Source organism: Oreochromis aureus, linkage group 4 (genome assembly GCF_013358895.1).
Source record: "Oreochromis aureus strain Israel breed Guangdong linkage group 4, ZZ_aureus, whole genome shotgun sequence".
Taxonomy (NCBI): Eukaryota; Metazoa; Chordata; class Actinopteri; order Cichliformes; family Cichlidae; genus Oreochromis; species Oreochromis aureus.
This window is the reverse complement of record NC_052945.1, coordinates 27,708,199-27,726,903: the sequence shown is the minus strand read 5'-3', so window position 1 is coordinate 27,726,903 and position 18,705 is coordinate 27,708,199. Positions and strand designations below refer to the sequence as shown.

The 18,705-nt window shown below is 41.5% G+C and overlaps 1 protein-coding gene across 1 annotated transcript in view; it reads right to left on the bottom strand.

The window, feature by feature from the left end:
* LOC116311568 (glutamate receptor ionotropic, NMDA 2B) overlaps positions 1 to 18,705 on the bottom strand; it is a 141,840-nt gene that overhangs the window by 9,628 nt on the left and 113,507 nt on the right. Inside the window, exons 13-17 of the mRNA XM_039611393.1 lie at positions 17,296 to 17,421; positions 13,694 to 13,923; positions 13,420 to 13,580; positions 12,304 to 12,491; positions 4,710 to 4,948 (exon numbers count right to left, since the gene is read on the bottom strand). Coding sequence (XP_039467327.1) covers positions 4,710 to 4,948; positions 12,304 to 12,491; positions 13,420 to 13,580; positions 13,694 to 13,923; positions 17,296 to 17,421 — 944 coding nt within the window. The remainder of the gene's footprint in view (positions 1 to 4,709; positions 4,949 to 12,303; positions 12,492 to 13,419; positions 13,581 to 13,693; positions 13,924 to 17,295; positions 17,422 to 18,705) is intronic.

The window sequence follows — 18,705 nt, the reverse complement described above, 5'->3', positions numbered from 1 at the left end:
TTCTCCTCCTTCTTTTACCCAACAATATCATCACCTGACCCTGACTTTTCCTCTCCCAAGCCACTTGTTTCTAGTAATTAATTAGCTACATGGACAGTGGCTGCATTGCAGCAGAAAGGCTCCATCCCTCATTCTTCTTTTTAAATAATGTTATTACTTCTTTTAATTTCACAGTCGGTTAACAGCCAAGTACGCAAAGCTTGACAGTGGCTAAAACTAAGAGGTTAATATAAATACAAAATGACTCAACAGTATTCAGGAAAGAGCACACGCCCACCTTTGTGAAATTCCTCTTTTCTTTTCCCCCAACTCAGAACCATCTTTTAATGTTTATCCGGTCCTTCTCCATGTCATCTGTGTTTCCTTTTTTCCATCTGGCTGTTTGTATAATTAGTCATCCCTTCATCTCTTTTGTTTTTCTTATTTTATTGTTCTGATTACACCCCACCTGCTGCCGAATCTGTCACATCCTCCCTCCCGTGACATCTATGATGTAATCAACTTTTGGGAAGATTTTTTTCTGCGACATTCAGCTTAATTTGCCGGCAAGCTTCCCTCATTAGCACTTAACCTGATAGCGGAGGGTAAAATTAACATTGTAACGATTTACAGGGCGAGATGGAGATAAATATTTGCACATTTTCTTTTTTTAAATTTATTTTATGCATGAATAAGCAGTAGCAACCAGTCAGAGAAAGAATGAGAAGTTCATACTGTAATACATTGAATCTTGGACATTTAACAACGAGACTGCATGCTTAATCTTCACCAGCAGATTTTGTCTACTCTGCAGGCCCACATAAAGTAACAGTTGGCAGGGCTGGTTCTACAGTAGCTGATTGTTTGGTCAGGATGTGTAAAAGAAATAATGGCGGCCAGAGAACTCCTCAGAATCAAAGGTATCACAGCAAAATCTATAAGAGCTCCTGATTGCAAATAGAACAGCGTGTGAACAGGTAGCGGCGTATAATTTAATACAGCCTGAGCGTGCTGTAAGCATGTGTTCCTTAATGCAAATGAACTTAGCCGTGACGCGATCTGAGGCCTGAAAAGTGGAGCGATTAAACCTCTAATACATTTACAGTTCTTAAGTCATTAGAGGCTTTTAAATCAATATAATTAATTTGTTTCAGTGATGCAGGTGGGACCTGGAGGAGCAGGTAGCCGGGGGGAGAACTGCTCACAGATCTGCCGAGGGGGGTGAGCGCTAACCGACCGTGAAGCCATGACCGGAGCCACGTGACTCACACCAGCCGTGGCAGATGTCTCATTTTTTACACCGCCGAGCTTAAATGTTAATTGCTGCAATAACAATAAGGTTTATTGGATTATGCTGTGAAATTAAAAAAGCGGAATCAATCGGAGTGGCAGAGTAAGAGAGAAAAAGAGGGAAGAGAAAGCACACGGCTGGAGAGAAAACACTCAAATGAGAAGGAGACAATGTGACGTCTTGGCCAAAAAGATAATAAACAGCAGCTTCCACTGTTCCACAATTCCCGTGATCTGTGCCACACATGCAAATCGACGCTCCCGATGAATATTTCCCCTGAATATTTTAACATGCTGAATCATCTGGCTGTATTTGCGGACACACAGCGTTCATTTATTTTGTCACATCGCAGCAAAGACGGCGGTAATTTCTGTAAATGAGAGCAATCGCTGAATGTTACACAAAGCTTAATTGGTCTCTGATCCGGTTCCCATACAAATTGTAATGATGCAATAATGAAAAACAACAACCGGCCTGTCTTTGGAAAGGAGAAGTCGGCTGACATTTTAGCAACAAGTATGCCGTGCTCGTTCTACAAAAACAGGCACGCACAGGCGTAAACGACGCGACGGCACAGGCGCAAAATTAACACCACACAAAATAATCAAAGTTGAGCACTGGAGCGGAATATGAGAGCAAGGAGGGGTCCTTTTTTCCCTTTTTTTTAATACAAAGCCTTGTTTTCTTGGCACAAGCCGACCCAGCACCACAACAGCATATCAAATGGAGGCAGAAAGCAGCAGTGTGTGGCTTCTCTGCTGTAAATTAGCCACGTGGTTTAGCCTGCAGTGTTTCACCTTCACAGGCGCACAGTGAATTACACCGGAGCCATGTCAAAACAATTGGAATGCAAATCAAATACCTTGGGGGTGACTTTGGTCTCCTGGGATCCAGTAATCTACCCTCTCCGGTTCCGTGGCTGATTTTTTGTTGAGTGAAGTATTGATTTCAGCTCAGCATTTTGTAAATATTTACCTCATGGGCATCAGAAAGGCCAGGGCATCAAAAGTAAAGGAGAAAGCTCTCTCTATGTGTGTGTGTACTTTGGCAGCGGTAGTTTGATTTGGTTAAGTGGAATGCATCTTTGAATTTTTAGAATCTCTTAGGCCTTAAAGAGTAAAGCACCTTCATTTGTGAGCCATTAGAGACAGTAATGAAGTAATGAGTAATGATGGTGACTTCACAGACGAGGACGATTCAGTTACGCAGAGGTTAATTTGAATTATAGCCAGCTGGATGTCTTGTACCACCTACTTTAGAGCAGCCTTTCCACTACCAAATGGCTGCTGTCATTCATACCTGTGAGCTGACAATAATAATTTTTATAATGATGAAAACTGTGGGCACTGTTATCACTAGTCGCTAAGCCTTCAAGAGGTACTAGTCATTTAATCTAATTGTTTACATTTTAATTCATGCACAGTACCAGTAAATTGTTGTGTCCAATATATTATGCAGCCATCTGCCACCGGATGGAGCTGCAGCCCCGACATCGTTGTAGAAAAACTTAACAAAACTCTGTTAATCGAGGCCTTATATTATAAGTTAAGCATATTGTTGTATTATTGTCTTGTTGCCAATACAAGCCAAGGGCTCAGTCACATGGGCCTAGAGACTGGTTGGCAACCGTCTAGCAACCACAGGTCGCTAGGGAAAAATGTGTATTTCCCAACTTTTAGGCAATTGCTTGCTGGCTGTTGTTGGGTGAAATAAGTGGCAAAAAGGGCGCTGCACCACACTGTGAGGAATCTTGGAGTTATTTTTGACCAGAATATGTCCTTCTGTGTTCTTATATAATGAACGAATATGCATTTGTGCAGCTTCTCTAAAATTACAAATATCCTGTCTCATTTTGATGCTCAGAATCTAGTTCATATATTTATTACTTCTAGGGTGAATGTTGTGATTTCTTATTATTGGGAAATCCTAAAAACTCCTTGAAAAGCTGTCAGTTGATCCAAAATGCTGCCCCTTGAGTACTGACAGGAACTAGAAAGAGAGAGCATGTTTCTCCCACATTGGCTTCTCTTCACTGGCTTCCTTTTAAATCTAGAATTGAGTTTAAAATCCTTCTCCTCACTTAAAAAGTTTTTTATCAGACTCTGTCTTATCTTAAGGACCTCAAAGTACCATGTCACCCCAATAAAGCACTTCCCTCTTCCCAGGCTTACTTGTGGTTTCTAGAGTATTTAAAAGTTGAATGGGAGGGAGAGCTTTCAGTTTTTGGGCCCCTCTTCTGTGGAACCAGCTCCCAGTTTGGATTTGGGAAACAGACACCCTCTCTGCTTTTAAAATTAGGCTTAAACTTTCCACTATGGGTGACCACGGCAGTTTGGAAGCAATCAAAGCAACTGTAAATGGGTTTTTGGTGCAACACTGTATACTGTGACTAATTCTACCTAGCGACGGAAAGCCACAACTGCTATCCCACAACTGCTGGCCAGTCGGTTAGGGAATACACATTTTTTCCTAGTGACCAGTGGTTACCAGGGGCTTTAGGTCAGCGGTCCCCAAGCCCCGGGCCACGGACCAGTACCGGCCCGTGAGCCGTTTGGTACCGGGCCGCGAGAGTTTACGCTCGAGTATGAAATGTATGGTTTTCAGGATTTCTGTCATTAACTCGGTTTCCCTGGGTCTTTTCCCGTGTTGTAGTTGTGTGTCTTATTTTGATAGAAATATTTACGCGTTATCATAGCGACCAGAGAGCATCAAGGGGCAGAGAGGAGGATGTTACTCTCAATGTTGCTGGCGCATTTCAGGAGGATGCTGCTAATAAAGTTACACAATTACGCAGTGAATTCACATTTATTATTATATTTACAACATATCACAGTTTTTGTCTTGGTCATATCATTTTATTTTGTTGTATTTATCCACGACACCTTAAAGGCCGTTCTGTGAAAATGTTGTCTGACATTAAACCGGTCCGTGGTGCAAAAGAGGTCGGGGACCGCTGCTTTAGATGACTTAGCTTTAGCAATAGATTTTACAGCAACTACACTTGCAACCAGTCGAGGTTGCCAACAGGTCTCTAGGCCTGTGTAACTAGCCCTAACTTAGAATATTTGATTTATTTTTAATATTTTTGGGGGCCCTTTTATGGCTTCATTTTGATAGAAACAGTGAAGACTGATAAGAAAGTGGAAGACATGCGGCAAAGGGCCACAGCCCTTTGCTATGCAATGCGGCATATGCCTGCTCATCCCAGTGAGCTAAACCAGCACCCCAACTCACAATGTTTACTACACAAGTAAATATGTAGCAATGATACGAAGGGTACAAGATGAAATACACTTACTGAAGTATCTGAATTGAAAAATTGTGTGTTTGATGGTACTCCAACATGCAGCTATTATCTTATTTGGATAGCTAGGGTCAAAGTATTAACAAAGAGCCTTTTTCTTGCTATAACAGCCCACTTTTCCCCACCCTTTCTCACCCTGCTGATTGTGAAGACGAAGCCGGGCCGGCCGGAACAGACGCCCATGAAGCAGAAGCGCAGCTGCCAGTAGAACCAGTGTTCACAGATGAAGGTAATGAGTGAAAGAGCCATGGCAGCACCCAGCATGTAGAAAACGCCAGCCATGTTGTCCACATCCAGCTGGCTGGACATCACCTCATTCTTCTCGTGGTGGCAGATCCCTGTCAGCCAGAGGGACTCCAGCTCCTCCATCTCACCTGGATAGAGGTATTGGCATGAGGTTTGGGGAAAGAAGACGAAGGGAGGGAGAAAGTGACAGGACGAAGGAAGAAACAGATGGTGAGAAGAGATGGACGAGGAGCAGGCCAACAAGAAGGGGATTGGATGGAGGTGAGACAGAAAGGGCGTACGTGGAGGGACAAGAGAAGAAGAAGGCACAGTGAGGATATGTGGGGGAAGTGTTTTTATGTTTGAGATGTGGAATTGAAGTAAAGAAAGGAGTGTGAAAAAGAGGGAATGGAAGTATTATATAAAGTAGAGAAGAGGGACATGATGTAATAACAAGATGGATATTGGAGGACATGAGGGATGGAGAAAATGATGCAACAGAAGAAGAGAAGAGGGAAGATGGCGGGCAGAAGAGAAAAGGGGGGTCAGGGTGGTTAGAAGTGAAATACAGCTCTTAAATCTTGCAGCAGCTTCACAGCAGACAGAGGAAGAGTAACACACACATGCCACCAGTCACATGTTAATCACATTAGTCTTATTTGCATTGTTTTCTCCAAATAATTGCATCTATAGGTGTCTGGTATGCATCTGACGCTAGTCCCCGAGCATGTGCTTGCGTTTGTGGGTCACCTTCTGTTTCATCACGAGCTGTTCTCTATCAAAGCCGACTGTGGCAGGACAGGCGTCGGTTAATTAATCATACATTCAGCCGCTGTCGCTCCACGTCAGCGCAACTCCACCAACACACAGCCCAGCCTGGCCTCTGAGCATCAACAAGCGTCTCCGCAGCATGTAAACTTAAAAATAAGAGGCACTGCACACAAAGGCATAAATACACATCACCCAGCTGCCTCTACTTAGATCTACTGATAAACAGTAACTGGAACCCTTGTGCAGCTATTCTGACACTGGCATCTTTAGGGCAGTCTCCTGGGAGTCAGTATGCCACTTTGTCATTTGTTTTCATTTTAGTGGAAAAACTCATCTTTTTGTTGTTCAATGGACATCAGAGAATACAGAGTGAGAGGAGACAATAACTGTACTTGACTGGCTTAAAATCCAGGACACAGTTACAATGTTTTACACTCTTACAGAAACTGTCCTCCTTTCACACTGATAAGACTGAGACTAAGACACTATTTAATAGATCTTTTACTGAGTCAGTTTTATCTTTTCCTTGGTGTCATGGTACGGTAACCTATCTCTGAAGGACAGAAACAAACTGATGCAAATTGTGAACCGGTCAGGGAAGCTGCGAGGTACATCACAGCTCAGCTTAGAGTCTCTGTATACCAGACAGCTGCAGAGAAGGACCAGCTCCATCTTAAATAATGACTCCCACCCCTTATGTGGGGATTTTCAGCTTCTTCCCTTTGGACAGAGGTTTGTAGTCCTTAAATGCAGGAGAAAGCATTAGAGAAATGACTTTGTCTTAGTTGCTATTCTTTATTTAAGCGATAGCAAATTGTCCACTTATCTGTTTCATTTGGGGGGCATTTGACTTCAGCAGCATTCATGGCATCTTGAATTTTAACCCCTTTCCTCCAGTCCTCCAAACCCCTCTAAACATTCAACTCAAGATTCACTAACACCTCTAGAAGCCTTTAGCAGTGCTGAGCGTCACTGCAAATTTTGGTATCGATCCAATATCAAGTAAATTAAGGGCAGTATTGCTGATACCAATACAGATACTTTTAACCTATAAAAGTGTGTCATGATTTATGAGCTGAATCGTTGTTGATTTGTCAAATTTTGAAGAGATTGTAATGAACATCAAATGACAGTGTTGTGGTTTTGTTCTTATATATTGGTACTGTTTTTTTTAAGAGAGCTGGAGTGTAAATGCGCCTGTCTTTAAAGGACTTTGTGTCAGCTTCAGTTGTTTAAATCTGCTATAGGCTATAAAGAATTGACGTAAGAGTGAACAGAAAAAGGTTCAGACATTTTTCATAGTGCATGTTTGGGGTATTTTTTTTTAGTTAAAAAAAATGATAAAAATCTATTCAACACAATTCATACTGAACTATGAGAATAGAATCAAAGTATCGATCCAATTGCATTAGTATTGATCTAATACCGATACCAGTGTTGGTACTGATACTGTCAAAATTTGGATTGATCAGCCCACCTCTAGCCTTTACATGAATCACATGACTCATGTCACATGCTCCTGACATGAGTCAGCTATCTCTGCTTAATGATCAAGTCCATGACATGAGACCGCAAAATCAAGTGAGTGGAATTTTATCTAGGTCTATTCAAGTGGATTTTCACTGTTTGGTTCAGTTATTTAGTGACTCAGTCACACTAAAACAAAAATTGGACAACAAACGCCTTACAACTAGGAAAAGAAATTGGTGGTTGCCTGGTGACTGAAATGCTTTATTTATTTATTTGCATTTTGCATTTGGCAATTGAAGATGTTGCAGTAGCAAACTTTTTCCTACTGGTTGATGATGTTGCACGCTCAACCTCTGGGGAACCAGAGGTCTCTTTGCAATGGGGGACTCAACTCCTCTACTCAGCTGGTTGCTATATGATTGTATTTTGGTTATAGTATTATAAAAAAAAAAGCAAGGTTGCCGCTACATAATCGAATTAAATCATCATCCTCCAGCAACTATATCAAAATTCGAGGTTACGAGGTTCTTGCTAGACTTAGGTAGTTAATCTGAATTTTTATTTCAGAATTTCTATCTATGTATATAGCAGCGATTTGTGATTTTTACTGATTTATTACAGTTTATTGCCATATTGTCATTAAAAAGATTGCATGCAACTAAGAGAACAACTAGGTCTTATTTATGTCTCGAAGCAGCAAAGTTACTTAGAAGTTGGCAACTGGCTGCGAGTGGTTGCAAACCAGGTCCCCATCTTCGAAAGCAAAAAGCAAATTTCAAAAAGCAGTGAGATCACAGTTAATTGCACATGTTCTAATAACTTCGGTCACACCGCGGTCTCCCAAAAACTGTTTTCCCAGTGTGACCATAGCATAACTAATCTGCTGTAACTCTGAGGGAATGCTAGACTTCTACACTTTAAAGCAGCATTACAACATTTTTTGAAACACGTTTTTTTTGTGGGAGCAGAGAGTTACACGTCAAAGTCAGTCGTTTCTTTGATTTTTGTATGATATAAGCTAAGCTAATAGCTTAGCTAGTAGCTTACCATAATCTGTTTGTTTAATCTGCAGAAAACAATAAGTTGCTATTTTATGCCACGTTATGAGCCAATACTGTAAATGATTAAAATGCACACTAAATACATGAGTTGGCTCTATCGTCCATCTTTAACTTCTATGGAGCTTTGCTATGTGATAAACAAAATACAGACATCTTTCCTATTCTTAATTTAAGTCACTGTCTAAAATCTAAAAACCTTGTTACAAAATGTCATATAAAATCTTAAAGAAGTATATTTTATGACTGAATAAGAAGTAACTATTACATCACCGATGTCCGGTATCTCTGTAATGACGCAACAGGTCTTTCACTGATTTCAAGGGCAAAAAGTTCATCAGAAGCAAACGAATGATTCCGTTTAAAAGTGAAACGGGAAATTTTGCAGTTTAACTTTCAGGACAGCTGTGATATATTTTTTGCTCAGGCCTGCGTCAAACTACCCCGACTCTCTTCCAGCCTGCGTATCAGGCCACTGCGCTCTCCGCGTGAGTCTGATCACTTTCTAGGCCACCAGGAGGGGAGTGGATGGCAAGGCGTGGCAAAGTGACATTGAAATCCTGAGAGGGGCCAGACAGGGCCGCTTGGTTTCTGTATTAATGCTTTTGCAGTGGCACACGGGGATGTTACAGCGAGCCGACCCACATTCACATTTGCAAGCAGACACATAAATTACTCTCAGCTAAGTTCGACGGGTTATTAAGTTAATTCTACAACTAACCTAACTGATCATCAATAAGCAACAAGCGCACAAAAGACTCTTCCTGAATCGCATGTAGGTTGATAAAAATAAACCTGTGTCATAAATAATCAGAATCTCTACACTGCTTTTACTTTATAGCCCATAGCGCACACACACACACACACACACACACACACACACACACACACACACACACACACACACACTCATTTTTGGAGGGCTGACCCATATTTACATGTGCACGCAAACACACACACACAAACCCGCACACTAATGCACACACGGTTTAGAAATACACCAGGAGCTATGTTGGCACCTCTAACTGGGACACACTATAGCAGGCCCCTGAGGGCCCTTGGCTCAGGATGCTCACAACACTCTGGACAGTGCCCAAATAAACTAGCTACACCACACGCACTTGAACCTACACACACACAGACACACACAAAACTTCCATTACACTTCCCATACTTAATTGAGCTGTATATCAAAACCAGGCTGTTAAAGTGGTTAAACTTCACAACTAGCCATTGTTGGTGACGTTTTAATTTGTGCGTGACGAAGAGCTCAGAAATGGACATTTGGAACGCATTTCATTTCCTGCTCATTCACAGACTCATTAATGCTGCAGCTACAGCTGGGACAAAGTGTGTTTCTAAAGAACAAACCCCAGAGAGCTTTGCACAGTCTCCCATAAACGGCAAACATGATCATAAACCACCAGCTCCCCACACTGGGAGCTAAATCTCAACTTGTATTCCTAATGTTTTACTTTTTCACTCTGCATTTGAGATACAATATGTGGGAGTGGACTTACAGTACATTTGACTCGCGGAGCCAAGCAGACGCACAAGAAAAAGTATGATTTTTATCCTCGCTCTCTCCAAAATCCTTTCCTGAACAGATGGGAGTGGGTGAGATCCACAATTTTACAGTCTGAGAGAGATTTTTTTTCTTGCATGAGTGAAGGGAAGGGATTTCAAACATTCATGAAAATACTGTATTTCACGCTAATACGGTCCAAACTGTAAGTATATAGACAGTTACACATTTCTTAGTCTTCAGGCTCTGTGCCTCACTAGTGATACAGAAAGAACTGTGTGGGAGATATAGCTCTTCTATCACACAGTGCCAAAATTGTAGCAGTTTTAAAAGGAAATTGGCTTTTTTTTTTTTTTTTTGGGTGCGGAAGAGTTCGCATGAGGCTCGTAGCTAATTCAGTTACCATTTAGTTTGAGTGGGAGCAGCCTGGCAATATGCAGAGCAAAGAGTCGGCCGGGCAAGTGAAGAAGATAAGAAATTATTAGAGCCGCATCAAAGCTAGTTGGTTTGCCAAAATCAACAGTTGGGTTCATACTCAAAAGCAAAAGCAAAAAAAAAAGAAAAAGAAGAAACGCCTGGTAGACGGAGAGGAGCACATGGCAAGAAAAATCTCAGTATAACAGCACAGCAAGTCAAGAATGCTGTCGAGGACTGAAAGTCTATTAGTTTAACCTCAGTGGATTCACCGCCGCCAAACTCATGAGAGAAAAATCAAGAGAGGAAAAAAGGCAGTTTGTAAAAATTTGTGAAATGACCCTTAAAACTAGCCAGTGACAAACGTACGGTGTTAAAAAGGTATAGCCAATGACCCCGACCCTCCTCCTCTGCCAAATATTGGTGGAGATTCTGTTTAAGCGTGCATGACTGCCAAGGAAACAGCCAATCACACTGCAGTTTGCACAATCAGATTCAGCAAAATTCACCAGAAGAAATTTTGTGTTTTTTTGGACAAGACAGCCTTAAAGATATTCCTAAGTCGGGGGTCGGACGCCTTTCTCATGATGAGCACCATCTAAAGTTTCCTCAGAAGTCAATGTGCCATATCAACCATTGCATTAGCAATAAATTAAAAAACCCTCTATATGAACAGTTACACACTATACAGAACAACTTTATAGAACTATATTTGTTTGCAGATGTTGGCATAGTGCAGTATTGCATTTGCTGAGCGGACAGCTCCTTAAGCATTTGAAGTAGCGGAATGTGGAAATTTCAACATCGCTTGAAAAAACTGTCAGCTAGCAACGTCTCTCTCACCGGTAGGCTAAGTGATTTTTAGCCAATTACAATACCGTTATTAAGAAGCGGCACAACTAATGTGTCTATGCGAGCTAATTTGCGATGTTCACCGGTGGCCCAGCCATTTATTTTTAATGCACCTTTCAGATTAATTCACTGCGTGTCGTGCCATCAGTTAACCCTTTGCGTGTCAGCTGTGGCACGAGTGCCCAGGGTTGCCGACCCCTGTCCTAAGTAATCTAAAGGCTTTTCAGGAAGAGGAGAATACTAAACATCCTGCATCAGTCACATGATCTCACTTAAAGCGAGCTCTATTTCACATGCCAACAAAAAAAGCGGGGGAGGAATAAAGTGTGAGAGGACTTTAGAAAGCTGCTGAATTTACCTGCTTTTGTCTGAGATCTCTAATTGGTGGTCAGTAAGTATAAACAGAGAATCATTGCTCATCCAGTTCCTTTTTTTTAAAATCAAAAATACAGAACCTGAAGAAGAAGAAAGTCTACACCGGACAATATTCATAAGAAAGAGCCTACAGCAAAGCCCGAAGCTGTTCATATTGATGGAGCTTTAGTTTTTCCCCCATTATAGCTCTTATTTAAATCGTATTTTCATACGTTTAGTTCTTTTTCCTGCTGGCAATGATGTATGGAAACTGCAGACATGAAGTCATTTGCTAAGATTAGAAAAGTAAAATGGTGCAAAAACACATGAGGCACTCAGTCATTCAAATGAACTCACAGGTCAGCCACGTTTGTCAGATCCGAACTCTCAGCTGCTTGTCTGGGACTTTATCTGCTCGTTCATATGTGACAGGGGTAGGGAACTCCAGGCCTCGAGAGCCGGTGTCCTGCAGGTTTTAGATCTCACCCTGGGTCAACACACCTGAATCAAATGATTAGTTCATTACCAGGCCTCTGGAGAACTTCAAGACAAGTTGAGGAGGTCATTTAGCCATTTAAATCAGCTGTTTTGGATCAAGGACACATCTAAAACCTGCAGGACATCGGCCTTCGAGGCCTGGAGTTCCCTACCCCTTATACGTGAGATACCCTCAGTACTGCACAGCTGTACACACAAATGTTTTTCGTGTCTAACAAGTGATCGTCAGGTTTTTCAGGTGCATTGAATTTCAAATTTGCCTGAAAGTAACCTGGGTTAGCTCATCTGATAATTGTTTTTCAGCTTGTCCTGCTGTCATAACACAGTTTAAACAGTTTGGTGAACACAATGTTATCCCAAAATAATAAGTCAACAGAATAAGTTGAGCACACCTATCCTTTAATATTTGCTTCAAGGTCACGGAGAAGTTTTTGATCTGTGTTAAGGTGGTCTTATCTCTGCGTCTATCCGATCCGTTTATGTGTAATTATACAACTCATCGCATCAGCACAGCTGCGCGCGTGACAGCATTAAACGGTGGAGTGTCAGCTCGCTCGCTCACCGTCTCCAAAGAGCTGCAGGATGGCCAGGTCCACATGTCTCTTCCAGAGCGACTCCTTCTGGATGGCGATGCCGTACCCCGTGGTGGCAAAGATGTAGCCGCTGCCAATGGTCACCAGCTTGCAGCCCTCGTCCCTGCCAGCCATGTAGTTCAGCACGGCCGCATCGTAAATGAAAGCGTCTAGTTTGCTGGAGAAGAAGAGAGCGAGGGACAAAGAGGAGGAGAGATAGGTTACAATTAATTAGCACTTGGGAGTCAGACATCACAGCTACAACATTCCAATTAACCTGCTAAATAGCTCTAAGCTGCTGATAAGTCTAATAGACTTCCACTTGGTTTGCCAAAGGCTGGAGCTGGCACACAAACTGGTGAAAAGGCGCACTTGATGAAACTGAAGAGGGGGAGTGATAGTATTATTGGACGTATTCAGCTGAGATATATTTACATGAAGCAAGACAAACAAGAGAATTTAGCAGTGATTACCTTTGAAGTCATCGTAGCCTGAATTTTACATTTCTATTGAAATAGACATTCTGATCATTATAGTGACTATCATTTGACCTTTTTATGTTTTCAGGGTGATTTTTCAGCTGAATAAGTCCAATAGTGCTTCTGGGTACTTTAAAACGTGATTAGGACCATTCCAAACAGCATTCAATCAATTAAAATGAACAAAAAGCAGATTTCACCATAATAAATAATACTGTGCCCAAAACAAAGATATGCACCATTCAGTTTAATTCAATTTTTTCATATAATGCCAAGTCACAACAACAGCTGCCTCAAACTGCTTTATATTGTAAGGTAGACCGTACAATAAGACAGAGAAAACCCCAACAATCGGACAGCCCACTTTGCAACAGTGGGAAGAAAAAACTCCCTTTTAATAAGAAGAACTTCCAGCAGAACCAAGCTCAGGGAAGGGCAGTCATCTGTGCGACCAGTTAGGGGTGACACTGACCGAAATACTATTTTCACTATCTCAAGTAATATATTCTAACATAATTTGCCAGTAATAGATTTGTGAAGTTTAAACATAAATGTGGTTATTTTAATTTTGACATTTTTCTTTTTTAAATGAAAATAAATGAATCACGTTGTTGTGAACATGCTTACCCAGACTTGAGACTCTGCAGAGCTTCATTGACATTTCTCTGATGAAACTTTGTCATGTAGGAGTGCATTTCTGGGTAGTTGTTCCTAATGTTTCTCTCTGTACTTCCATTGGGGACGGTGCCAAAACGAAACGGAGGCGAGAAGTCGTTGGGACTCTGGAACTGAACATAAAAAACAGAGAACGGAGAGGCGTGTAAAACTCTGATAAGTCTTCACACACCATGGGTAAGGACGAGCGAGTGGCACAGCATCAAACAGAACCCTTTCACCTTACCTTTTTGTCTGACAGACCGGATACCTGGTCCACATATTCCTCCTGGATCATGAAAGCAGCCAGGTTGGCAGTGTAGGAGGCCAGAAAGATGACAGCAAAGAAGGCCCACACTGATACCATGATCTTACTGGTGGTGCCTTTGGGATTCTGCACTGGCACAGAGTTGTTGAAGACCAGACCCCACAGCAGCCAGATGGCCTTGCCGATGGTAAAGGATGGACCATGGGGCTCTAAATTAAACAGAGTCATGGTTAAAGAGAGTCGAACACTTCTGGAGCAGTTGAACAATTTGGACTGGTGATTCTCCACCTCAGCAGTGATTTTTTTAGAAGAACAAAACCAAAAATTAGAATTAATTTGGTACATATATTTATTTTAGGATTTCAGTATGAATCAAGGAGTTTCTATTTTTCCCCTTTTATGTTTCTGAGAAAGAAATTTATCAAGGACTTTGCTTTAAGACAAACAGTTAGCTTTGGTTTAGTGCTAATTAGCAAGCGCTTGCTCGCTAATATGCTAGACCTGAGTAGCCACTTGGATCTGGCTTCAAAATAGAGTTTGTAACAACTCAGCTTTAAACTGTAACTTTACAATATGTTATTTGTATCTTACTGAGCACTGTGTCAGTGCTTCGCAACCATACAGTATACGAACTCACTGTATCAACCAAGAAGCTAGCTTTAGCTGATAGCATGACACTCCACCTTCTTGTCCAATTACGTTGTCCAGTTACATTCCTGAAACGTGTTCCTTCACAAACCAGCCACCGTATTATACAGTCATGTGAAAAAATAAGGTTTTCACAGGACTCTATGAAAACTTACCATGCTCTATAATTTACTAGCTTGTAGAATCTCCTTTAGCATTGGTAACATGAAGTAATGGTTTTCTTTATGTTATCTCACAAAACAATGGAGGAATTTTGGCCTACTCTTCTTTGCATAGTTTATTCTGTCCATTTAAGTTTGCAGCCATGTGTGTATGCACAGCTCTGTTAAGATCCTATCACAGCATTTGATACAGGTTGAGGTCTAAACTTTGATTCTTTTCTTTGTCATGCATTCTGTTTAGATTTGTTTGACTTGTTCGTTTGATTAGATTTGTTGCTGTTGGATAGTATTTTGTATACAACAGAGTTCATGGTAGACTCAACAACTGCAAGGTGGCCAGGTCCTGTGGCTGCAAACCGAGCCCAAATAATCACCCTCCACCGCCATGCTTGACAGTTGGTATGAGGTGTTTGTCCTGTTATGCTATGTTTGGCTACTGTGGATTATGGACAAACCTGTCCAAACGGAACTGTTCCAGATGTTTTGTGGCTTATTCAGAAGCAACTTTACAAACCTTTTTGGAGAGAAGAGATTCTCTCCTGCAAACCCCTCAAAAACAAGTGACACTTGTTCAGTCTTTTTCTAATTTTACTGTCATCAACTTTGGCATTAATATTTGCTAAATGTGGTCTGCAGGGTCTGAGATGTAGCTCTTGGTTTTTTTAAATATTTTCTGCGTATTCCAGGGTCTGACCTAGGCGTGACTTTGCTGGGATGTGAACACAGATTGTGGCATTGTGTTAACACACCTGAATATTCCAGACAAGCAAACTGCCAAAATGATTGCTGTTATAGAGGCGCTCACATTGTCTGATGATCAAGTTGATTATTAACCTGGCTGCTACGTTCCCTGTTACTTTTTATGGAAGTAACAAAAGTGTATTTTTCACATGGTTGTACATAGTAATAAGTTACCTTGTTTTATTCTTGGTATTTTTATGATATAATACAGCTTTACATGATGACAAGCAAGACCTGCTGTTTCATGTCACCTATATAATCTTATATGTGACTGCAGTAAGTAGATTTTTTTTTGTTTTATGTAATTTGTTGGAGCATTGTTGGTTCCATTCGTCTATGAGTTGACAGACTGGTGCATTACAGCCATTATGCTGTGATTAGCAGTTGGTTCATAATTTGTGTGGGTATGTGTGATTGTGTGAGAGAGAACGAGAGGGTGTTTGTGTGCAACCATGTGGGTGTGTATTGTTGTGTGGACCGTTTGTTCATGGACAAACTGTCCTTATCGTGCCAAAAATCTCCTTTGTGAAGTTCGCAAGAAAGTTACTTCAATGAATTGGGGCAGAGATTTTACAAATCTGCAGTCAAGTCATTGATATGTTATTACATCAAATCCTCTGACTCCAAACTTCGATCTGCACTCTTCATGATACCAAACTCCCACAGCGCTACAAGCAGATAAAACAAGGAGGCACATAGAAAGAAAACAGCGCTTTAGGGAGGAGTACATCTTCTCCAGAAGCTGATGAAGGATGAGAGGAATGAAAAAAAGATAACTATTGTCTATATATAGCCACATCAGAGATAGAGAGTTGAGGGAGACATTGATTTTTTTTCCCTTGTTCCTCATCTTTTCAGCTGGGGAGATCTAAGACGAATCGAGCCCCGTGCTGTCAGAGTTGACGCGTGAAATATGAAAATGAATGCAAATGACTTGTCCGGTGTGAGGTAACCAGCGCTGGAGGATTCGCTGAAACCTGTGCACTGCAGACACAACTGTAAATGATAAAAAGAGAGGCCGGTGAAGGAGGACGAGGAGAATGAAGTCAATGGGTCAGTGACGACAGCTGGTCTAGGCTATATGTGGAGGTGGCCTGCAATGTGTTTCTGTGTCTCGTTCACTTTTTGTGAACAACAAAAAACATTTTGTACAACACGGGCCAACGCTTGTATTGTTACAGAAAGGAAGCATCTGTACCTGCACTTGTTTCTTTGGACCAAATAACTACTTGGACTACAAATCTCACTGAACACGCCGTCTCTGAAGAACCAAATTACTGGCCACCATTCTCATTCATAAACCTCACCAGCTAAGACAAGTAACCTGTGAACTGATAGTGATCCACGACATTTATTTCTGTGGATCTTATTAGGTGTTTAGTCTCATATCCACAATTTTCTTGGCTGTCAGTTCAGATGCTTTCAAAAAAAATCTGAAACAAAAACTGTCTGAAAATAAAGCCGACAACAGACAAGTAAATGCTGGGTAGTGCTGCTGAACATGCAAGTGTGTATTGCGTATATCAAAGTGTTTATCAGCTATTCCTGTACCTAGTATGTGTGTTTAACACGTCAAGGTCACTAAAATATCATCTCACCTTATCAAAGAAATCTGAATAGACCTGCTGCCTGGGCTACGTGCACAGGCAACATGTGTACATGTTTTTCTGAAAATCTTCTAGGTCACAGAAAGCAGCTGCAGCACACAGAACAAAGTTTTCAACCAGGTTGTCATTTGTTGTGCTAATTTTCAGACTGAAAACGTGCCATTTTCACCCATGAACTAAGTGCTTTCACACACTTATATTCAATATAAATTCTGAAATCCTGAAATATAAATACTGCTGGTTTATTTATTGGTGGATATTAAGCATAGATAAACAGATGAAGAAGGCAACCCAGCTATAAGACTATTTATATCTATATCACTGAATGGTTTAGTCCCCGACAGGTACTTCTGTGTGTGTGTGTGTGTGTGTGTGTGTGTGTGTGTGTGTGTGTGTGTGTGTGTGTTGCGCTGAAGCCTCTCACCTCTGCCGTCAGCCAGACACCGGTTGTAGCCCACAGGGCTGAAGTACTCGAATATAAACACAGCCACTGCTGACACCAGCAACAGCATCACGAACATCATCACCCACACATCCGCACTGAAGGGCTCTGGAGGGCGAGAGAGCGAGAGAGGGAAGAGGAGAGAAAGATGAAGGGAGAAGGGGAGGGAGGGAGGGAGCATGGACAGAGAGAGATAAGTAAACGGGTGGGGCGGTGGTGGGGTGTGTAAGGAGGCAGAAGACGGGGAATAGACAAGGGACATTAGCAGAGAGCGAGGGAGAGGGAAAAAGAGCGAGGGCGGCGGAGAGAAAGAGAAAATGAAGCAAGAGAGAGGAGAGGGCAAGAGAAATATGCAAATGTGGTGTGCCAGATTGAGAAGAGGAAGGAAGCATCAGAGAAATGGAGTGGGAGTGGGAAATATAAGAGGGCAAAGAGACAGGGAGCAAAACAGTTAGCCGTATTATCATGCACTCCAGTGTTCGCCGTGCAAATGCGCTGAAACTTGGCTTCTATCATGTGGCGTGGCCACTAAATCTCTTTCTGTTCAACTTTTAAAGGGGAAAAAAATCAAACAGCGTAATAAAAAGTCATCGCTGTCTGTTTGTCAGGAAGGCTAACGAAAACACATTTGTGCAAAAATTGCTTATAAACTTAATTCCTAAGAATTCTTGAAATCTTTAAGTCAAACCATTTAAGTGAAACTGAAAAAGTCTGTACAGTACAAAAGGATGCAGCTTTACTGTACGCGTAAATATAAAGATATTAAAATGCAATTTGTCCCCTATGGTGGACTCTATGGATCATGTTGGACTCCACCACCAGCACAAACTGCATACACTATATGGGCCTGTACTATAGAGGGGATTTTGTTCTCTTTGAAGGGGCTTTGGTGGAGCTGACTATGGACAAAAGCACCATTGGTCCACATACAGTTAAAGGAAGGAGCATGTCTATGCTAACTTAACAAACATGTATGCTTTTTCCTCTTATTTTTTGCCATTTGATAAGGAATAATGCATTTTAAGCAATGACTAAATTAAACTCTACTTCCTGTGAAGGCCAAAACCTTTTTGGTGGATGCCAAATTTCATGCAGGAAGAGCCCTACAGCAGGGCTGTTTGTGCGCTGGCCATTAGGCCATTCTACATTCAAAATGCTGATTTAAAAAGATAACTTTCCAAAACCTGCCAGATCAGAGCACAAATGAAGATCAGTCCTTTAAGAATAGCGCTTAAATGCCTGGTGGCTTATCCACTGTTGTTTTTTTGTTTAGTTTTTTTCAATAAACTGCACAAAAGAAGACATTTCTAAAGTTTGACCGGTCTTTCCTGGATCAGTGCTCCCACAGGTCAAAACACAGCCTTTGGTTTCTTCCCCTGATCCATCTCCCAA